Source organism: Cebus imitator, unplaced genomic scaffold, assembly GCF_001604975.1.
Source record: "Cebus imitator isolate Cc_AM_T3 unplaced genomic scaffold, Cebus_imitator-1.0 Scaffold759, whole genome shotgun sequence".
Classification (NCBI taxonomy): Eukaryota; Metazoa; Chordata; class Mammalia; order Primates; family Cebidae; genus Cebus; species Cebus imitator.
Genome location: NW_016108074.1, coordinates 278,581 through 303,116, shown reverse-complemented (window position 1 = coordinate 303,116; position 24,536 = coordinate 278,581). Strand labels below are relative to the sequence as shown.

Below are 24,536 nucleotides of genomic sequence, written 5' to 3'. Positions count from 1 at the left end.
TTTTTTTTTTTTTTGCCCTGGAATCTACTGTCCTGGTTCTCTGCTCAGTCCCCTTTTTAAACAGACGAATGGGCGACTTTCCGTGGCTCCAATCGCCAGACAAAAGGGCCCCCGGACCGGTGTATTTTGTACGGAGAACTGCTGTGCTCCGGGGCACCCACAAAGCAGCCGTGCGGGGCAAAGCAGCGGCACTGGCCTGCACAGCTGCGCTGGCCGAAACAGCCACGCTGGTGACCGTGGAGCTCCTCTGCCTGGGAATTTCCTAGTCTGTGGGCAATAAAAATGCGGCGTCCACTCACCCTCTGTGCTTTCACTGGGAGCTGCAATCCTGAGCTGTTCCTAAACGGCCATCTTGGATCGAAAAAAACGGAGACATGGTTTTACAACATGTTGCTCCTTCTGTGTTCTAGCCCCAAATTGCTCCTTCTGTGTTCTAGTTCATTACAATCCTTTCCTTTCCACTCGCATTCCATATATCCGTCCAGCAGGTGGCAGGAGCCAACCACTTCCAGGAGTGGGTGTAGCTTAAAGATTTCTGATGACAGTCACTCTTTAGCACAATAGTTCTGTGGTATGTGTCTTCTTTTGTGACATACCAAGGTTCTTCTCCTATGACCTTCATCATACCCTGGCCTACCTTTGCCATCCAGCATATCCTTTTATTGGTCCTCTTTAGGGAAGCAATTTTGAATGAAAGCAAGTTACTTCTCAAATGTTGAGCTCTACCTCTCCAAGCTGCAGTTCAGGCCCCATGTTCTATCATGCTGTTAGAAGAGAGTTCTCCTTGCTAAGTCATATCAGACTTACTGCTGGCCAGAAAAGCAGGCATTCAATTAATTCCCAACCAGACTCAAGGTATCAAGACTCAGCTTTGTTCACTAGATTAATTGGTGGCCACCACTTTGAATCAAACTCTTTTCAACACTTAGTCAAAAGGCTTGCTGCTAGATCCATCCCTGTCGTGAGTTGCTCTAATCCATTCTGGAGGCCATCCTACAGGTGGAAGCCCTAGCTCATCTTTCTTTTCTGATTCAACCAGCAGTTACTGAGGGTGTGTATACTGTGTGTTCTGGAAATATAGCAATGAACCAGACATATATGGATACTTTTTCATAGAGGTCTTAGTCTGGAGGGGAGGAAGACGTTTCACTCATAAATAAGTATCTATATCAATATTGATGACTGCCATAAAACAAATTTATAATCTGCCTTAGAAACATATAGCAGAGAGACATCACCAAGCTTAGAGGGTCCGAGAAGGCTTTCCCGTGGAAGTGACATCTAAACTTCAGCCCAAAGGATGAATAAGAGTTATATAGGTGAATAAGACAAGGAAAGAAATTTCAGGCAAAAGGAAGAGTGTGTTTAACAGCCTAAGTCAAGAAGGATGTTGGTGTATTTGAGGACGTGAAAGAGTCAGTGAGGTTGAGAGCTGTGCATAGAGAGAAGAAGTGGCATGAGATGAGCCTGCAGAAATAGAGATTGTGCCTGGCTAGATCAAGCAAAGCTTTGTGGGCCAGAGTAAGGGTCTTGCACACTGCCCTAAAAGCAATGGGTAGCCTTCCCTAGCCATACAGGCCCTTAGAGATCCCTCACTATATATCCCCAGAATATCTTATTTTGTATTTAGCAGGATTTATCACAATTAAACAAATATTTTCACAGTTGTTCTCCAAACGGAGGAGAGTAACATAATCAAAATTACAATTTTAACTTAAATTTTAATGTAAGAGTCAAAATTTAATTTTACATCCATGTGATAGTGGATCACAGTGGGGCTGCAGTAGATGTTGGGCAGTCACAGCAAAGCTCTTACCTTAATCCACGTGAGAGGTGATCATGGATTGGATTAGTGTTAGCAGTGAAGACGAAGCTAACTGAACCAATTGTAGGTTTAGTTCTGAGGCGAGGATTTAGTAATGCCTGTGGAGGGTGTGGGAAAGGAGGTGTCAGAGTTCATGAGGCAACTGTATAGTCAGAAGGATAAGATGGTAAGATTACATATGAAAATGTCAAGTTTGAGGGGGCTGAGACTCTCAAATAGAGAGGAGGAACAGTCTAGGGGATTGTATGGGTCTCAGAGAAGTGAGAGCTCAGGCCTGGCAATACACATTTGGGTTCTCTCAGCATAGGACTATTACTTGAGGCCATGAAACTGAATGACATCCCTGATGAGAAGAAAAGAGGATCAAGGACTGTGTCCTGGAGAACTCCACAATTCAAAGGTCAGATGGAGGATTTGGTTATATTGACTGAAAAGGAAGAGGAAATGGCAAGAAGAAAACATAGAATGGGATGACAAAGCCATGTAATCATTTTGTGAGAGAGATGGTGTAGCATAATCTAACTCCAGAGTTCCTTTGCCCTTAAACTAGGATGTCTCTTTATGATGTCTGTTTCCTCAATACCCTTACCTATAACAATATGTCCCTCTCTCAAAAGCTGAGTATTGATGAAGTTGTCATTGTGTTAGATAAGAGAAGTGCCAGGGATCTTAAAAGAGTCTCTGTTACACAACTCCAGAGGGTACCGTTCACATAGAATGCAATGTGAATGGGGCTTCCTGGGGTTCTAAGGCTCAGTGCAGCTCTGTTCTTGAGGAGTCATTTGTCCTCAGCGAATCTGTTTACTCCAAGAGTTGTGTTCTGGCAAAATCAGTCTTAGAAAAGGGCTAACTTAGTTGTTTGGGAATAAGCCCACATCCATTACTATTGGTCTCTTTTTTCTCTACCAAAACCATTCTATCCTTCTCAGTGTGGAATGGGGGAATTCTGGCTGCTAGGAAAAAGACTGACCTGAGACGTCATTGAAAGACTTATCTGAGAATTTTTCTCTAATACTCTTTCAGGTTCTGATAAAAGGATGCCAAGACTCGTTCTCCTGTAGCTCTGTTCAAAGAGCTCCTGGTTTTATCTTTGCAGGTTCTTGGCACCAGAGCCAGCAATTCTACTTCAATAAACAGACCTAAATAAGCAGATCAAGCATATCTTTCTTTCTCCAGTTTGAGAATTCTCAAGGCCTGCCTTCTAATGCTACCTGGGTCAATATGACAAGGCAGGGTCTACTTACCAATAGTGGATTCTCCACTAATGCTCAGCTGTTAGTCCTTGTGAGCAGAGCTTCCCTTCGACCCTAGATTTTAAGTTGAAGGTTAAACTGGATAACTTTCTGGCTTGCCTTCCCTCTAATGACTCCTCCCAACACAAGGAGGCCCTCACTATGCAGGTTAAAAACTCTGCCATGTGTGTACCTATGCAACAATCTTGCATGTTCTTCACATGTACCCCAAAACCTAAAATGCAATAAAAAAAATTGAAAAAAAACAAACAACTCTGCCATTGACAGATCTATAGACACTAGGACTGTGCAGGAAATGCTGCTCCAGAATCACTCCCTAGCATTCATCAAGCACATCTTGTACTGCACGTGGACGGAGATGTAGCACGTTGAAGAGATTATGCAAGGATGACAGGATGTCCATAACCATACTGAAGTGCCTGTAGTTCTTTCCATGGTCAGATGCTGCCAGTCACTGGGGAAACAGTGTTCTCATCTGATATGGTTTGGCTGTGCCCCCACACAAATCTCATCTTGAATTGTAATCCTCATAATCCCCATGTGTTGAGGGAGGGACCCAGTGGGAGGTGATTTGATCATGGGGGTGGTTCCCCCATGCTGTTCTCATAACAATGAGTGGGTTCTCACGAGATCTGATTGTTTTATAAGTGTTCGGCATTTTCTCCTTCACACACTCATACTCTCCTGTTGCCTTGTGAAGAAGGTGCCTGTTTCCCCTTTTGTCACGGTTGTAACTTCCCTGAGGCCTACACAGCCACATGGAGCTGTGAGTCAATTAAACTTCTTTCCTGTATAAATTACCCAGTCTCAGGTACTTCTTTATATCAGTGTGAGAATGGACTAATACAGGAAATTGGTCCTGTGGAGAGTGGGGCAGGCACTGCTCTCAAGATAGCTAAAAATGTGGAAGCAACTTTGGAACTGGGTAATAGGCAGAGGCTGGAACAGTTTGGAGGGCTCAGGGAGAAGACAGAAAGATGTGGGAAAGTTTGGAACTTTCTAGAGACTTGTTGAATTGTTTTAGCTAAAATGCTGATAATGATATGGACCATGAAGTCCAGGCTGAGGTAGTCTCAGATGGAGAATGAGGAACTCATTGGAAACTGGAGCAAAGGTCAGTCTTGCTATGCTTTAGCAAAGAGACTGGTGGTTTGTTGCTCCTGCCCTAGAGATCTGTAGAACTTTGAACTTGAGAGAGTTGATATGAAATTGGAACTTATGTTTAAAAGGAAAACAGAGCCTAAAATTTGAAAAATTTGTAGCCTATGATATGATAGAAAATAAAAACCAATTTTCTGGGGAGAAATTCAAGCCAGTTGAAGAAATTTGCATAAGTAATTAGGAGCCAAATGTGAATTGCCAAGACAAGGGGGAGAATGTCTCCAGGGTATTTCAGAGATCTTGGCAGCAGCCCCTCCCATCACAGGCCTGAAGGCCTAGGAAGGAAAAATGGTTTCATGGGCCAGTCCCAGGGTCTCCCTGCTCTGTGCAGCCTCAGGACTTGATGCCCTGTGTCCCAGCTACTCCAGCTCCAGTTGTGGCTAAAAGGGGCAAGGTACAGCTCAGGCTGTTGCTTCAGAGGGTGCAAGCCCCAAGCCTTGGTGGCTTCCATATGGTGTTGGACCTGCAGGTGCACAGAAGTCAAGAGTTGAAGTTTGGGAACCTCTGCCTAGATTTCAGAGGAAGTATGGAAATGCCTGGATGCCCAGGGAGAAGTTTGCTGCAGGGGTGAAGCCCTCATGGAGGACCTCTGCTAGGGCAGTGTGCAGGGGAAATGAGGGGCTGGAGCCCCCACACAGAGTCCCCAATAGGAAACTGCCTAGTGGAACTATGAGAAGAGGGCCACTGTCCTCCAGACCCCACAATGGTAGATGTACTGACACCTTGCATAGTACACTGGTAAAGCCACAGACACTCAATGGTAGCTGTGAAAGCAGCCAGAGCAGAGGACTGTATCCTGCAAAACCACAGGGGTGGATCTGCCCAAGGTCATGGGAGCCCATCCTTAGCATCAGTGTGCCCTGGATGTGAAACATGGAGTCAAGGGAGATTATTTTTGAGCTTTAAGATTTAATGACTACCCTGCTGGATTTTGGACTTGCATGGGGCCTGTAGCCCCTTTGTTTTGGCCAATTTCTCCCATTTGGAATGGAAGCATTTATCCAATTATTGTGCCCCCCCCATTGTATCTTGGAAACAACTAACTTGCTTTTAATTTTACAGGCTCCTAGGTGGAAGGTACTTGCCTTGTTTCAGATAAGACTTTGGACTTGGACTTTTGGGTTAATGCTGAAGTAACACTTTGGGGGACTCCTGGGAAGGAATGATTGTGTTTTGAAATGTGAGGACAGACGCAGTGGCTCACGTCTGTAATCCCAGCACTTTGGGAGGCTGAGGTGGGTGATCACTTGAGATCAGGAGGTTGAGATCAGCCTGGCCAATGTGGTGAAATCCCATATCTACTAAAAATACAAAAATGAGCCAGGTGTGATGGCAGGTACCTGTAGTCCCAGCTACTTGAGAAGCTGGAGCAGGAGAATCACTTGAACCCGGGAGGCAGAGGTTGCAGTGAGCTGAGATTGTGCCACTGCACTCTAGCCTGGGCGATGAAGTGAGACTCTGTCTCACAAAAAAAAAAAAAAAAAAAGAATTAAAAAGAATTAAAAAAAAGAAAAAAAAAAAAAAAAAAAAAAAAAAAAAAGAATTAAAAAGAATTAAAAAAAAGAAATGTGAGGACATGAGAATGAAATTTGGGAGGGGTCAGGGGCAGAATGATATGGTTTGGCTGTGTCCCTACCCAAATCTCCCATTGAATTGTAATCCCTGTAATCCCCATGTGTCTAGAGAGGGATCTGGTGGGAGGCGACTGGATCATGGGGGCACTTTCCCTCATGCTGTTCTCCTGATGGTGAGTTCTCATGAGATCTGATAGTTTTATGAGCGTTTGACATTTCCTCCTCCACATGCTCACATTCTCTCCTGCTGCTTTGTGGAGGAGGTGCCTGCTTCCCCTTCTGCCAGTCCCTTTCTGCCATTTCCCTTCTTCCATGACTGTATGTTTCCTGAGGCCTCCCTGGCCATGCAGAGCTGTGAGTCAATTAAACCTCTTTCCTTTATAAATTACCCAGTCTTGGGTATTTCTTTACAGCAGGGTGAGAACGGACTAATACATCATCTAAAGAAATGCATTTGGGGCACCTCAAGGAGCTCAGAGAAACCACAGAAGATATGAAAAAAGAACCAGGGCCAATGAAACATGGAAGAAATTGATCCTACTTAATCCAAGTGACAGGAAGTTAAAGACCTACTCCTTAGTCTAATGGAATACCAAATCTGGAGTCTGGGGATTGTCAAAGTGAGTGATGTGTAAATTTATACTTTCCATGTTGATCAGTTAATCATCAATTTGTTTTATTTTATTATGTTACACTCTTGCCTACTTCAAAAAAGTCTTTTAGTAGTAAGGGAAGAGCAACTCTAATTCCATACAATTACTTTCACTTGGTCCCTAAGAAATAACACAGATATAAAATCTTTTCTATTCATTTTAATTAGATTTTATAGACCAAAAAGTTGGAATTTTTTCCCTTTCATTAGATGAGAATGAATGAATGACTTTCTCCCTGGAGAAGACTATGTATTTTCTGTGCTTCAACCTAAATATCATTTTCCCTATAGTCTCCATCAATATCTTAATAATTGGCAACTGAATTTGTACTTTTGTTGGTACCCAGAAAATTGCCACTTATTATTACAATATTGTGGTCAGAAGATGCATGGAAATTACCAATCAGTCAAATGTGCACCAGTGTAGAATCCCACATGTGATTTAGATAGGTACACCATCTTTGTACAGTTGGTCTCAAGATAACTGTCTTAGTTTAAACAAAATATAAAATAGATCTGAATGGCTTCCTGGTCAGAATCTTTGCCTTTCAAACAAAAAATCTTTGTTTTTCCCAGCCTCAGTTCATGTACTCAACTAGTTGTTCCATTCAGATGATATAGGTTATACTTTGACTACAGCCTCCAGCCAGAAGGAACAAGAAATCCAGGAGGAGACAGTCTGGTATCAGTGTCAGCTTTAAGATCTGACTCACTCTGTAGGGACTTAAGTGACAATATTACAGAGTATTCATTTGAAAATGAGGAAAATGCTGCTATATAAAAAGGAATGCATTTAGAAAATCATTCAACATGTAGACTCTGATGAAGAGCTTAAACTTTGTTTCATTCTACTGTTTCTTTGGTTATATAAATAGGGAATTGTTCCCTAGAAAAAAAGGTGGCCTGGCAGCCCTGGTCTTCACTATAAAAGCAGAGACGCCCTGGCACTGCTGCTTGGCCACTGTGTTCCTTTTAGCAAATCATTAACCACTCTCAGTTTTCTCAGGATCGCATGTAGTCATAGGGATAACTTACTGTCAGCCTACCTCTCCTCCCCTACGAAGTGGAGAGCCCACTCCTACCTCAGGAGTTAATGAATAACTCACACAGAGTGTGACACAAGGGTGGGTTTGAATTTAAAGGCAGTTCCTTTCCCCAACCACCACCCCACCTCAGTATTGGTGCGGCATTCTGCCCTTGCTTTATATTCTCATTTAAAAAAATATAACAGGGTCCAATTTCACCTCTTAAACTAATCTGGCTCCCTTTTTTCAAACTCCTAATTTTGGGAAAAAAAATCCAGAGTAGTTCTACTTTCTTCTGATATTCCTTGAAAATACTTCTCCTTCATAGCAAAGATAATTAAACAGCTTGGTTCCTTCCCTGCTGTGAAATATTGAGCTTCATTTCAGGACCAAAGGACATAAACCGGTTTATGACATAAACAGGTTTAGACCATCTGCAGAAGACAGGACAGAGATTGCATATTGTATTTACTAGGACAAGAGATTTACACTGACCACTTTGGAATAAGATTGTATGTACTTAGTTCAACTAAGTACTGAAAAGTCTTATATAGACTGAAAAGCCAACAGACTTTTTCTGTGTATATGTAATTGCTTTATTATGTATATTTTTTACTTTGAAAAAATAATGCTTTGCCATGGTGATAGTTTTATCTTTCATATCTTTAAATAGGTGGGGGAATGAATGGAAATTTGCTTTCTCAACTTTTCCACTATACTGTGTTTTTAATAGATACTTTCTTTCAGTAGGATGCTGTGTATTTAAGCCTGCAAAATTCTTCTTGGGTATTTCTGAATCCTGTTGTGTACGTGTGGGTTGAGAGTTCAAACATCTCATCTCCTTTAGTATTTAGTTGCTCACTTTATTGTTAGAGAAACCGGTCGCCAGGTATCCTTTCTCTATTTTCTGACATAAAGCCTTTTGGAATTCAAATTTCTTCTCATCACACACCTGATATTGACTTTGGAAGCAATGGCCATAGAAAAAAGGTTCTTACTCAAACCATCTAATTGACAAATAACTGACTCATGCCTACTCCCCAAGTTCGGGGCCAGTGTGGTGCCATAATTTTTTCCCATAACACTAAAATTCCACTACAAGTATCTTCCTTAAAATCCTACCCATATTCAAGAAAACAAACATGAAAATGTGTGTGCCTGTGTGTGTGTGTGTGTGTGTGTGTGTTCTTTTCCTAGGACAGTGTTCATTTTCATGTTAATTCTGTCATTTAATAAAATCTCATTCTCCTTTCAGTAAACCTGTAACCTTACGTCTTTCCCAAACCTTGCCAATTGGCAAACACCTCTTTGTAGAGCTATCCATAGTTCTCAGATCTGCTAGCTTCCACTCTGTGGACCTCCAAATACAGTGGAAGAGAGAATGTGACCAGGGAAGAGGACTGTTAGACTGAAAAGCATTTTTGTTTAAATCTAGCAACAGGTTGTACCCCATTGCATACTCCAGGGCAGATAACCTGATGCATCCTGGTTCCTCGTTCACACAGCTCACCACTGAGGAAGCACATCTATGAATTCCCTATTCAAATTTGGTTGGCTCTTTAGTATGACTAAAACATGGGGACACACTACCTCTAAATAAATAGTACTGCCTGTTTCTTCTAATGGCATATCAGCTCATTGTTTCTAAGCCATGGAAATCTTTGCAATTTTAATAATGTAAGCTAGCTCCCTAATCTCTGTGAAAGGGTCCTTGAAGCATGAAGTATACAGTTGTCCAACCCACTTCCACAATTCTTGCTACTTTACATATCAGTTTAGTAGCTTACACTGTATTAGCATTAAGTCTAGACATAATAGATGGAATTATGAGATCACATGTGCTAATGTAATAAATTTTTGTGTAAGACAAAATGTTATTACATATTTCTTGTCTGACAGAATTGTACAGTATTTCCTACTAGGTCTGAAGTGCACAGTCTAGAGGATAAATGATACAGAAGGTATCTGAGTATTCAAGAGCCTTAGAAACATTCTCCCTGGAAATACAAAGAGTAGAGACAGTTATTAGAGGGAGGTTTTCATGTTCACAGTCTAAACTGGGTCTAATTGTTGCCATTACAACTAGAGAGCAATTTCAATAGAACATCTACCTTCTGAGGGGCAGTATGGCAGTTTATTTCAGTGCAAGACTGAATCTGGCTTTGCATATTTGGGAATACTAACTTATGGTTTTTGAGTGTGGATTTTTTGTTTGTTTTTTAAATGAAGGCTACATACACTTTACTAGGCTATTGTCATTGCATTTTTAAAAATGATGACTTACTTGTACTTTAAAAAGATGTTTAACATAGAGTTTCTAACGGACAGATCTGGAAATCAATCTGAATTGGACATACTATGGCTTCAATGCACAGGATAAGTTTTCTCATATTGCTACCTTAACATGAATTTGATACCCAACTTGAAAACAATCCCATAAAAATTTCTTCATGGCCCGTTTAAAATTGCAATAGTTCAGTGAAACTCCAATTAAACAATTGCCCATTAACTTGTTATTTAAAATACAGACTTAAAAACCAATAGACTTTTTTTGGTGTGTATGCAATTGCTTTTATAAACACAGGTTAGGTTGGAATAAGGAAGTCCTAGTTCATCATGCTGGAGCTTGTCCTCGCTGCTGCAGGCTGTTGAAGTGAGCCTCCTTCAAGATCTGGTTGATGTGGGAATAAAGACCTTGGCATAGTACATACCCCTCGTGCAAGAACTGGGGAATGTTTGTATTGGGTTCAGTAACAATCTGGTTTAAGTTGCCTTCTGGTCCATTTCCTCTCTCTGGGATATTAATGTAGCTGCTGCTCCTTTCCTTATCACTGCATGAAAACTGGAAGGAAAAAGACAGAAAGGGGATTGCTATTATACTATTACAATATTTTTCCTACTTGGCTTGGAGAATAGCAGCATAAAAACTCTATACTGGGCTTAATGGTTTTTATAAAGTAGAGCCATTTAAGATAGTTCATTCTATCCTCACAACAATCCTTCAATTAAGTTGAGATTAACAGCCCCCATTTTACAGATGAGGAAACAGATCACTGCCTTGTCCAAAGTCACAGAACTAGGAAGTGGCAGGGTGAGCATTCAAACACAGGCCTTCCAATTCCAAATCTCTTCACACATTCTCTACCCTTGCTTGTAGCATTTATTCCAATAACTAGATCAGAGAAGTAAATACTTAACCTCCACCTGAAGTATCAATTAATATTAAGGATGTAGTAGAAATAATGACCATAACAAGTAAGATGGACTATGGGTAAAAGTTGCAATGAAGCAAATACGACACATACATGCATACACACATAGATATAAATAAACAATGACTTTGTACACATATCCTGATAGTGGACATTTATGGTCCTCCTATATCAATTCAATACTACATACATATCCTGAAAGGCATTTGACCTACTTTTAGTCAAAGTTACATGTTACTTATTAGCATTTTATGGCTAGCATTCATTGTTCTTCTATATTTATGGATTTAATAGGGTGTGTATTTCCTCTTAAGATCTTTTTTTTTCATTGAACTAATATGACTCAGTATCTTTTTTATGTTGGAGAAGCTACTCAGGGATCCCTGTAAACAGTCATTTCCAAGAATTTCCTGCCTTCCAATGTTACAATTCTCAAAAGAATAAGGTAATGGCAAGGACTCTTTGTTCAAATTACAACATTAACAATGCTGGTATTATAGTTCTTCTAAGTAAGTATTTTCCAAAGGTAACATTAGTAAGACTTAAACCAAGAATGGTCATAGTCCATAGGTCATTTACAGCTGCTCAACTTAGGTCACACAGTACACTGCCCACAAGTACCAAGAAACAACCTATGCTCATCATCATCCAACTAGAAACATATGTTAAAAGAACTTATGCAGGAAAGAGATGGGAAAGGCCAAATGAAGCCAGATGTGAGAGTTAGCATAGCAATCACATTGATTTAAGGAATAAATTTTAAGGCCAATTCAAAAAGAAAATTCAAAAAAATATTTTCTTAGGCCCGAGTATAAAACTCTAGAACTCCCACTGTTGCAAAGTAATGATGTTATGAATATTCCAAAATTAAATAAGCTATTACATTGGATAAGAAACCCACAGTCCACACTTTGGTTCCTCTTAGTTTTGCTTGTTTTTTTGGTTACAGGTACTGCCTGAAAAATCAGGTAAGAATTAAAAATAATTTCTGATGAATCAAATTTTCATTTCCAATGACAGCATATTGATTTTACACTATAGTGTAACACTAGGGTGATGCTATCTTGTGTACATTAAAAATTCATAGGCTAGAAGGGATTTCTTTAGAATAATTATTGAGAAAAAATAGATCTACCTTTAATTTGCTTCATTTAAGAAGTTTTTAAACTCAACTGTGTACAGATATAAATAGAAATGCTCATTAACACATTTGTATACTATCAATATTTTTTAATAGCTAAAAATCAGAAACAACTAAATATTTAAAAACAAAGTAGTTAAATTATAGTACATGCATTCATACAACAGAATCTCATCAGCCATTAACAATAGTAATATATCATTCTATATCAGAAATCTTTATACTTCAAGTTCTTAGAAAAACCTATATTTACAGGCCATAAACATAGTTAACATAAATAACTAAATAATGACTTTCACAGCTTTCATCTGGGTAAACCATTTAAAAATTAATTAATTAGGGAAATGTAATGGAATAAATGCCTGTAAATAAACGTCATATAATTTAAAATCTAAAGTTATAATAAGTTAAATAATAAATACTCATTAAAGGTCTGGATCATTTCCAATTTTTAAAAAAAATAGGAAAATATTTTTCTAATAAATGTTTTGTTATTTAAAAGAAAATAATTTTTGTCTTATTCAAAGGTTATTTAAAAGTTATTTGTGAAACAAGGTGAAAGTAACCAGTAAATAAGAGTAATGTAAAGAAATATCGCTTTCTTTACATACTATATATTCACCTCTTTATAAATATAAAGGTATTTTTGGCAAGAAAGGTTAAAGGGAAAATAATTTTATATGAGAAAGAATCTTGTATGGTAAATTTCTGTCCTAAAATAACTGGTTATTTAAGAAAGAGAGATGTCTAGGATAAAACAGGAAGTCCAGGCATCTCATTAATGGTTTGTATCAAGTTGTCTTTAATTAAAGGAAAATTATTTATAATAGTCTTTTTAGAGATTAGGTTTTGATATTTAAAAAAAAAAAACACACCTGTACACTAAAGAATTGTTTAGAACAACAAAATTTTCTTAAGGTATTGTTTTACAAGGGATTTTAATTTTTTTAACCCAATTTTTAACTTTTATTATCTTGCTGTTTTCAGCTTTGTCTCCACTTTGAAAAGGCCTGAGATAATAACTGTCTCCTTCAACTCATTTTTAGCTTCCATAATTTTTTTCCTCAGGTTCTAACTGTTTGCCATGGCCTGATGCTAAAAATGTTTTATCTTAAAGGTCTAAAGAAAATGTTTTCTTCCAACATAACATTCTGTGCTCTTGGCTTTGAATTCTATAAATCCAAAAATTTTCACTAATTACCCAGGAAACACTCTCCCTATGTCTAAATAATTAAAGTATCCTTTCCATTAGTTTTGATTTGCAGGTTACCTAAATGGACTCTCCATAGGGAATAGCAATTGTACTGCAAGAAGATTATTATTATTTTTTTTTTTGCCTTTTGGCAACTGGTCTAACAAACAAATTTTACATTTTATCAAAATAACTCCTATGCCATTGTTATTAAGTTTTGATTTGCTTAGAAAAAAACTGAGGTTAAACTGTTTTTTTTTTTTAATCAAGGTTATTACATCCATGTAACTTTGTTGCTTTTAAAGTCCTTGTGCCTTTAAATTAAAGGGCTTTGACTCCTGAGTATTAAAAAGAACACCAAGTCCTGCTAAATCTTAAACAATGACAGCAGTTAAAGCCTTATCTTCAGACCCAGTAGAAGATGCCAATAAAAATAAACTGTTCATGAGACACAGGGCCAGAAATTAAAACTATTCAATTGCTCAAGGCCCAGGGACTATCATGGAAGAGGTGGGTGCATGAGATTCTAATGGCCAATTTTGAGAGACAAATTAGTTAAGTTTCTCTACAAATTAATCATTAACATTGATGGCACACTGATGCAAGACCAGCATCTAGGCCCCAAAGTCACAGTAACAAGGTTCTCTTGGAAATTAAGAAGCATTAACCCACTTCTTAATTTAAAAAATATAAAGGTTATAAAAAAAGTTTACTGAAATTGTATCTTATGGTCAAGATGACCAAATCTTAATAAATTTGTTTATAAAATTTTAAAAGAGGATTTAATGGGATTTACACCATCTTTATTAAGGCTTCTTGTTTGGGAAATTAAGTCTCCTCTCTGAAAAAATAAAGGGTTTTGTCTTTTTTGGGGAAATCTTTGAGTTATCATTTGGCTAAATAAATAACTTATTTTACAATGACCTTTGATTCTATTTTGTGATATCAAGTGTTTTTAACACTTTATAGTTGACAAACTTTCCAAAATAACATTCTAACTTTGGTCCTCATTAATCTTTTGATATTAGGTCCCCTGAAGTCCAAAAGAGACATATTCAGGTTATTTGATATAATAAAATCATATAAGAAGTATTGTCAAGTATGAAACAGCATTTAACCTTTTTTGGATTATATTTATATAAACATGTTACTAGTACATGTTTCAAAATTGTATGAAATTCCTGTGAAATTGACATGTTTTGGTACATGTCAGCAGTCCCCAGCCTTATTAGCACTTGGGACTGGTTTCGTGGAAGACAATTTTTCCACGGATAGGGGAAGGAAGGTATGGTTTCAGGATTAAACTGTTCTACCTCAGATCATCAGGCATTAGATTCTCATAAGGAACACACAGCCTAGATCCCTCACATGTGCCGTTTACAATAGAGTTCATGCTCCTATAAGAATCTAATGCCGCCACGGATCTGACAGGAGGCAGAGCTCAGGCAGTATTGCTCGCTTGCCCACCACTCACCTCCTCCTGTGCAGCCTGGTTCCTAAGAGGCCATGGACCAGTACCAGTCTGCAAGCCCAGGGACTGGGAATCCCTGGTATATGTTATCAGTAGTAATTATGATTATGTAAAATTGCTGTATGCCACAGAAGTAACCAAATTTCCTTGTCAATTGTGTCTTTAATTATGACAATTTTAGAACTCTTGTCATTCATGGTTGTTTTACTTTTATCATTCTCAAAAGGTGCTTTTACAATCAGATATAGGACTCTGACAGGTGCTCTTGAATGCAGGTTTTGGATAACTGTGGAGATTGTGATACTATAATAGAGGAAAAACTTCCAAGACTCCCATAGAGAGCTAATGTGTTCATAAACATTGAGAACAGGAGTTAATTACATAGCCTAGACAATGGAAAACAAATAATCTTTTTGTGACTTTGAAACATTGTTTGAAACTCAGAAACTTGTGTTTCTGAATTTCTAACTTTGTTTATTTTTCTAACTTTTGTTTCTCTTTGAGCTATTTTACTACTTTTTAACAACTGGGTAAACTATGCTCTTGTGAGAAAATCTGAAGCATATTTCTCTCTACCTGATTTCTCCAGAATTTGAAAACTATTTGCAATTATACATAGTTGATGGTAGTATAGTTATTTGCAAAAATTTGATAAGACTCTGTTTTCTTTTGTAACATGACACAATTGAAGACACTGGTTAGTTTACTGAGGCTTTGATTGGAGTGGCATACTTTCAGATACAAACAGATTGTTTTAAGGAATCAGGGTTGACTTATAGAACCAATAAAATCCCCTTGAGAAAGCTGGCCTCATATATTGTCTATACAGTTCCTGTACAGGTTCCTGACCTGTGGTAAGTAAAGAACGGCACTTTCTGATAGGCCCAGAGTCCCAGATTATCTTGGGACCTCAGTAAGGAATTCACCCAATTAATACAGGTATTTACAGGCATAGATAAATCCATGGCTGGGCTAAAGGCTTTGAAGTGTAATCTGAGATTCCTTATGGAATAAAGTTCCAGCAAAGCCAACTCAAAAAACAAAAGAGCCTGCATGGCCAATAGCTATTCTTGCTGACTTTATGCAAATACTCAGGCGAAGCATAATAAAACTAACACTTATTTTACACATAAATTTGTCGTATGATTTGTTTTTAGTGAAAATGGGGGTTGGAGAGAGAAAAAATACGTTTCAAAATGAACTATAGTATACCTGTTGTTAGATTCTAGTCTTGCCTAATGTTTTTTCAATTTTTATTATTTTCTAGTTTAGACTGAATTCTAAAATTTTTCCTGGCTACAAGTCTCCAAAAATAATGTTTTTTTTTTTTGTTTGTTTNTTCCTTTCCTTCCTTCCATTTTTCCTGATTTGAAATCACTAAAAATTAACCTGTGCTTTCTTAAAGCCTTGTGAACTGAAGCTAGACAATTTAAGCTTCAGAAAAAAATAACAGCAACCTATTTACATACATAAAACACTTTCATACCTGCCTACTGATGTATGGACTTCAGAGTAATATGGCCTATATTGATTTTCCAGGATTGTTCTCCATCTTCTTGTTTGTTTGTTGTATTCTTTCTCTCTTCCTCCCCCTATTTTCACTTCATAGGCCATGATACTTCACAACCTGCTAGAAATGAGATTTCCTAATAATATGTGACTACTCATCTAGAAATAAGCCATTCTTGCCACAAGAGATCAAACAAAATCTGAGACCAGAGACTCATTTTCTTCTAAAATGCTTTCTCCAAAAGATTTAAGAAAGTGTGACAAATGTGAAGGAAAATAAATCTCAGGGCTCTAAAATCATTAAGCCAAGGGAAAAGTCAAGCTGAGATCTACATCAGGCAAACCAGCTTCCCATTTTATTCCTAAATCCGGTAGCTACAATTTTTTTTTTTTTAAAACAACATACCTTTCTCACAATTTGCCAATAAGAAAATCCTTTGTGGGCCTTAAGATCTTACCCTAAAACAGTTCTGTTGAATTTTACCCTGGCAACGTAAACTGATAACTTACCTTCACAGGTGCCAGACAGAAAGTCATCCCTGTGCTCACCTGAGACAAACGTGTATCTGATTGTTCCCTCTGCCCTATTGTTTATGTAAAAATGCAGATTCACTAAGCCAGACTAAATTGTATATTCAGTGAAAGGCAGATGAAGGACTCAAAAGAATGCAACCTCTTGTCTTTTACCTACCTATGACCTGGAAGCCCCAGCTTCAAACTGTCCTGTCTTTCCAGGCTGAACCAATGTACATCTTACACATATTGATTGGTGTCTTCTCTCTCCCTAAAATGTATAAAAGCAAGCTATACCCCAACCACCTTGGGCACATGTTGTCAGGACCTCCTGAGCCTGTGTCAAGGGTGTGTCCTTAACCTTGGCAAAAGACACTTTCAAAATTGATTGAGACCTGTCTCAGATATTTTGAGTTCACATATATATAGTTGGGACTTTAAGTAATTTTTTTAACTTTTAGTTTTGTATCTTCACTTTCTAACTCATCTACTACAAACATATTTCTTTTGTGAAAAACAAACATTTTATTTGTAAGTAAGCAAACTAAAGAATGCTACTACAAAATGAAGTAAAATCTGCTTTTGGATTCAGTTACTTCTGACTTCAAAGCAAAGACTTAAAAAGCACTATGAGTCCATAAAGGAGGTTTTGGGAAGAGGGTTTAATCTCCTTTAGCCTACTAAAGAGCATCTAAAAAGTCACATACACTAGCATTTTCTAGGCCAATAATGCTGTTCATTTAATAAACATAGCCTATATCATGCAATCTGGGCTTTGTTACACTTACCCTGTGAATCTATTTCATGTGAGATATCCCATTTAATGGGTTGTTTTATTGTCAGAATGATTGAGAGGAAAATATGCTTCTTGATGGTATATGGTTTTGATACTTGAAACTGCTATCTTAGTACAGAAGCATTAACCTTACTACACTTTATTTTTTAAGAGACAGGCTCTCGCTGGAACACCCAGGCTGGATTGCTGCAATCCCAGCTCTCTGCGGCCTTGAACTCCTGGGCTCAAGGGATCCTCCTGCCTCAGCTGCACAAACTGCAAATTCTTTTATCAGAGAATAAATAAGATTTTTAAGCACTCCAGTATTTGGAAGGACTCATAATAAATAAAACATTTTCATCATCCTCCTGATTCCTCATAAAAATGTCTTACCAGAATGCTTATCCTATCTGACAGTTACAAAGCTCATTCTTTTTTCTCTGCATTTTCAATATAGGTTTAATGCTGGTATCTGTGCAAGGCAAATGAAGAACAAAGCCCTTGCAAATTTACATACATAGCAAAATAAAATTATATTTATGAAGACGCTAAAGAAGGGTATCTCATTATGCAAAATTCACAAAGGCACTTTACAAAAACCCTGGAGTCCAGGCTTGTGTGAAAAAGCAGGATCTAGGTTAGTTTGGGCCATAATGAAATCTGCATACTTAACCTGTAACCAAAGAAACTTTGAGGCCAGCAGGGATTTGCCATAACATATTCTGTTTTAGAATAGGCATCAGAACCACCTGTGTGGCTTTCTGACACTTTGACTCATATCCACATGCTGGGGTCCAACCTCTGAGAGGCTCTCAAGTAGGCACAGATTGTTCTGATGTCCAACCAGTATCTAAACAAATATTTGCATGTCTATTATAAAATGTATAAGGAAGCACTTTGCTTGGGCTACTTAGGGATTCAACAGGGAATTCTTGAGCCTAATCAAGAAAAATACAATACTTTGAGAATGACAGCATCAAGCTATTGCAATGACAAGAATGTAGCAATGACTGCTGACTGGGGAGTGAATGCAGATTACAGCTTGGACTTAGAAGAAAGAGAAAAGACACAGTACTTGAGAGAAAAAGAAACCAGATGCAAGATTAGTTAGGGAGTGAAAAGAGAACCTTAGCAGGCTAATGAAGGAAACAGTAAATAAATAGAACTGAGGAGATGAGACGGAATATCAATTACAGAATATCTTCATAAAAATAGAGCAGAAATTCATGCATGTATTTATGATATAAAATTATATAACTCTTTTTAATTGTAAAAGCAGATGAACCCGGTAGTTTACTTTCTTTCAAGCCTTAGCTTTCCTCTCAATTCTATCCCTCCATGCCTTAGAGCTTTTCCTTTATGTGAACCTCCATAACAGAACATTCATTCCTAATACATATTCTATCCCTGGTATAATAATATGATGTTTATTCAAAGGCACCTGTAGAAACTTGAGTAAGTAAAACAGATGATCCTAACCAAATCCATCAGAGGGCACTTAAAATATGTGCTCCCAAAGTTCCAGTGCATTTAAAATGACACGTCCATATTCCCTAATACTAGAAACATTGTAGAATCTTATGAACTGTAAAATACCAAGTTAATTAGGTTGTTGAATTACAACCACTTTCCAAATTAGCAAAGCAATGATATTCATGTGTTAACTTCTCTGTGCTGATGGGGTAAATAATCTATGCTTTTTGTAGCTCAGTTTCTCTCATAAGATGAAGTTAGAACAGACACTGAGTTGTAAGTTATTTTTCAGCTTACAAATTCAATTTATAATAGAATCTATACAATTATTTAAAAATCTATGCAACTCACCTTGTTTCAATTCAGTAAATGGGATTTGAACAAACAAAAAGAAATGAAAAAAAAAAAGACTGATAGGTAATCCTCACCTGCAGAAAAAAACATGTGGACATATTCATCTTCAATTCATTAAAACAACTGAGATTGTAAGATTCAACTGCAATATGAAAGTGCTTGGGATGTTTAGTATGCTACATGAACAAGGTTTCTTAAAATGCATGAAACAGATTGGGCCTTCTTTGAAAAAGCTTGTTCCTCCATTTTGAATGTATCTTTAAGTAGAAGCTAATTTCACAAGGTTCCCATTTTGCCATAGTGTTTAAAACCACATCTAATGACCATTATTTTGTTCAACAATTTCATCCCTAAAAACGTCTCCCAAAGTAGTTCTGTCTCTTAGAATGTATGTAATCAAACTTAATGAGAATGACTCTAAACTCTCTTAGGTTCTTAATGAGAAAGAACCTAAGAGAAAATGTTCTTCAAAAAATTTCACCAACACTAGGGCATGGTGCCACACACCTGTAATTCCAGCACTTTGGGATGCCAAGGCAGGAGAATCATTTAAGGCCAGGAGTTCGAGACCAGCCTGGCCAACATGGAAAAACCCCATTTCTACTGAAATACAAAAATTAGCCAGGCACGGTGCTGCATGCCTGTAATCCCAGCTACTCAGGAGGCTGAGGTGGGAGAATCATTTGACCCAGGAGGTGGGGGGTGCAGCGAGCGGAGATCATGCAATAGCACCTTCAGTCTGGGTGATCCAGTGAGGCTCCGTCTCAAAAAAAAAATGTCTCAGTTGTCATCCGAATTGATATTACTTAAAATAATCTGACAAGGGGAGATTTCCTACCAGTTAAAAAAATAATAGGATTCATAGAACTCTAATTTTAAAAGTATGTGGGGCCTCCTGGTTCTGTTTTTCTCTCATTTGTCTTACTTCTGCTGCCCCCTTGGAATTGTAGCATTAGGACAGAAAATCTTTTCCTAATCTATACAGTAGGGAAGAGAAAAAGGCAGAGATCTGCTCCAGATAAGCCACTTATGTGTATATCTACATAATTTTCCACTCTTAATTTCTTCTATTACTCAATAAACCGATGGGAGTATAAATTAGTTCAACCATTGTGGAAGACAGTGTGGTGTCTCCTCAAGGATTTAGAAATACAAATACCATTTAACCCAGCAATCCCATTACTGGGTATATACCCAAAGTATTATAAATAGGATTATAAATTGTTCTATTATAAAGACACATGTACACGTATATTCATTGTGGCACTGTTTACAATAGCAAAGACTTGGAACCAACCCAAATGCCCATCAATGATAGACTGCATAAAGAAAATGTGGCACATATACACCATGGAATACTATTCAGCCATAAAAAAGGATAAGTTAATGTCCTTTGCTGGGACATGGATGAAGCTGGAAATCATCATTCTCAGCAAACTGACACAAGAACATAAAACCAAACACCACATGTTCTCACTCATAAATGGATGTTGAACAATGAGAACACATGGACACAGGGAGGGGAACATCATACACCAGGGCCTGCTGGGGGGTGGGAGAGCTAGTGGAGGTATAGCAAGGGGTGGGGGGACTGGGGAGGGTTAACATTAGAATTACCTAATGTAGATGATGGGGGGATGGATGCAGCAAACCACCATAGCATGTATATACCTATGTAACAATCCTGCACAATCTGCACATGTACCCTAGAACTTAAAGTATAATAAAAAAATAATAAAGAATAAAAGATAACCAGGAAAAAAAAAAGGTAAAACAAATGCTCCTGGTAAGTAAGAGACACTTGTACAGAAATGTTTGGGTCTTTATCCAACAAAAATCCCCCAGCACCTAAGAGAACAAATTATATAAGTTAAATACAGTTACATTTTACCCATCCAAGTAGCTGCCCAGGATCTCGGATAATCATACCTGTGTATAGGTAGGTACCAGGAAGAGGACATGGATTGATAATCTTTTCTCATCTTGCTCAAAAAAGGGAAAAGTAAGCCATATTAAGTTACTAACTAAAAGGATTAACTCAGAAAGACTTTACAAGGCTCCTTTAACACTCTACTAGTAATTATATCTCAATTAAAGCTATATTATGCTAATGAATACAAGTCATTAAAGTGAAGCACCTTGAAGTTAAAATTCAAGCTCCTTAGAATGGTGGTTACCAGAGGGTTAGAAAAGAGGAAGGGGAGATGAAAAGAAGTTGGCTAAGGGGTATAAAAATACAGTTCTAAAGAAGGAATAAGTTATAGTATTCAATAGTATGGTAGGCAAATTACAGTTAATAATAATTTATTATATATTTCGAAATAGAAAAGAATTATAAGTTCCCAACACAAATAAAAGATATATGTTTGAGGTGATAGATATCCCCATTACCCTGACTTGATCATTACACATTATATACAGGTATCAAAATATCACACGTACCCCCAAAATATGTACAACTATTCTATATCAATAAAAAAATAAAAACTTCAAGCTCTTTTTCCAGCACCATTAAAGTTTTACAAAATTTGAGACTGCCCCAGATTTTTAACTTTTTCACTGAGAAAGCAAGACTTACCTTCCAGCTAATAACATATCACTACATACTAGAAAATATGTTTTCCATACGAAAAGTAGGTGAGTAAGACTACTATTCCCTGCTCATATGAGGGGCAAAATTACAGGGCCTAATTCCTCCTGATTATGTTTAGCAAAGTTTTTCTGTGCTTCTTTTCCATCTTCTGTGAGATACTGTATATAATAATTAAGAGCTCCAGCTCAAAAGCCACTGTAATCAAGCAAGAAAGCTTTTATGAAGATTTCTTGGAATAATACATTTCTTTTCATTAGGGAGCACAAACTGGATAATTTAGTGTAGACAATGAATGAAATAGAGGTTATCTAATCATACTTCCTACCTCTGTATCTCGAGAATCCTGAAAGACAGGGCTTCTCTTACTCCTTTTGGGCTGGGGGGAATGATGGTTGCCCTCTTTATTGCCATTTCTTCTTTTCCTGAAAATAAATTGCAAAGAGAGAGGAAAATATGTCATCTAAAAATTAATCTTTTGGACGCTTAAACTGTAAAGCAGTGACAACATATATATATATGAGATCTTGCCTGAAAAAATATGTCACTATCTGCTATCCCAAGATATAAAAGTCTTACGTACTCCATTACCAGGCATGAAGATAAAAAATGTAATACAAGAACTGTAAGTAAAGTCAGGCTGTAAATTTCATTTCTAGAAATAATTTTCATAACTTTAAGTGACCCTTGAAAATAAAGTAAGAACATGAGGAATTTAATAGCTAAGTTTTCAAAATCTACCTAATTAGTTTCATTGTCTTGACTCCATGAAGTTACAATTCCAGGGTAAATGATGTTTTAACTCCTTCCATAAGATAACACTTAAGACATGTATAACTGCCAGTGTCTATTTACTAGTAATTATAGCTCAATTAAAGCTATATCATGCTAATAAATACAAGTCATTACACTTGTAATGGTGTAGGGACACTGAAGAGCTATTTCTTGTATGTTGAATGTGGTTAGGCACTTACTGTTGCTATACCAACTAGTATTATGACATAGTAGTTACTCCACTGGATTGTCACCGATTACTTTCTTGAGATTGTGGCCGATTACTTCCTTGAAATATTTTTTTCAAAATTGCTTTCAATGATTGGTAAGATTACATCTTCAGTTTCAAGTTCCTTGTCAATAAGTAATCAGATTGCAGCATTTAACATAATTTTCACAGCACTCTATTAAGAATCAGACATTCTCCCCAGCCATCTGTTTAGAGACTACTTTTGAGTTTTTGATACTTCTAAGAATGGCTGAGTTTACCCATTTTTACAATTTCATTACTGTTTAGTCAATTCTCACCTTTGGGAGACTGAGTACTAATCATGTAGTGCAGTGATTTCTAACACTGTTAAATTAAACCACTTTCTTTAAGAAACTAAAAGCAACACATAGTAGGAAAAAAAGGGGTTCCTGTACTGGGAACAGGGGCTCTTTAACCACATCTCTCCCTACATCTGCTTTCCTGTGACACCCACTAACATAGCCTGAACTCTTCTTAAAACTGAGGAAACAGCAGACCCAGAGAAGCACAGTTACTCCGACAGTAAAATGAGTCAGGGTGGTAGAGCTAAGGCTGGAAGGAAAGTTCTCTTTAGCCTTGGCCCAAGGTCCTCCACAAAAGTTTTCAGGAAGTAAAAGTTAATGAAGAACTGCATGTCCCAATCAAACAATATCTTTATGATAAAGAACTTGCCAGTATAAATGAATCCAGATTATTTGTATACAGTGTTTAAAAAGGCACTTTTTTTTTTCTGCAGGAAATGTGATTTTTTCCCAGACATGTGTGAGGCATGCCAAAGCAGTTTTAGTTGGATTTGGGGAAAGAACTTTGTAGTCAGATGAGGCTTGCTTCCTATATACTGTTTACTGTCATATGTCTGTGCCCCTAATTCCAAGAGCATGTTGGTAATTTGGCCCCTGAATTCATAGTTAGTGTATTTTCCTTTATATTGCAAGCTCCTCATTACATTATCTAAATCAGTGCAGCAGGCTCCGTTGACTAGCTTTTCACCACCGGCCTAAATAACCTTAGGATGCCTTCCAGAATCTCAGTTCTATGAATTGATCCAGGGTAGGGTCTTTTTTTCTGAAAGACAGGCAATATACGAACAGCTGATCAAAACATGGAGCAACAATAAAAGATCCACCGCATCTACCAAGGAAATTCTAGGCTACATCTTACGGAAGCCTCAGTGGGATTATGAAATGAAAGAAAGAGCTTCGAACCTAGAAAGATCTGGGCTCTGTCCTGAGTCTGTTACCAACCAAGTAAATGCATTTTGTCAACTGAACTGGCTGAGGCCAATAAAACAGATTTTTAAGATATCCTAATGACACAGGCAAATGCTGACTACAAAATGCCAAATAAAAAATCATGTAGAAAACTGTTGCTACATTATACTCCATTACGAAATGATTGATTACATATAGAAAAAAATGACTGGATGTAAATATTATTTTATTTCACAATGTTTATTGAGCATCCACTAAGTGCTAGGCACTCCTCCAGGTGCCCAGGATACAAGAGTAAAACAAACACAAGCCACAGCTCCTGCCTTCATTAGGGAGCATGGTGATGGTTGTCTTTGATCATGGTATTTTGAGTATTTTGCGCTCAAGTTTTACTGAAACTTTCAACAGCTCACAATACGTTTGCATTATTTTTAAAACAGACTAATACTATGAAAATGGTTTCTCAAAGTGTGAAGCTGAGTTTAAAAAGCGGGATGTGGGCTGGGCGCGGTGGCTCACGCCTGTAATCCCAGCACTTTGGGAGGCCGAGGCGGGTGGATCACGAGGTCAAGAGATCGAGA

The 24,536-nt window shown here is 37.6% G+C and overlaps 1 protein-coding gene across 1 annotated transcript in view; it reads right to left on the bottom strand.

The window, feature by feature from the left end:
• Positions 1–5,989: 5,989 nt before the first annotated feature.
• Positions 5,990–24,536, bottom strand: part of FAM104B (family with sequence similarity 104 member B) — a 19,590-nt gene continuing 1,043 nt past the window's right edge. Inside the window, exons 2-4 of the mRNA XM_017519611.2 lie at positions 22,049–22,145; positions 10,202–10,332; positions 5,990–7,924 (exon numbers count right to left, since the gene is read on the bottom strand). Coding sequence (XP_017375100.1) covers positions 7,828–7,924; positions 10,202–10,332; positions 22,049–22,145 — 325 coding nt within the window. The 3' untranslated portion in view covers positions 5,990–7,827. The remainder of the gene's footprint in view (positions 7,925–10,201; positions 10,333–22,048; positions 22,146–24,536) is intronic.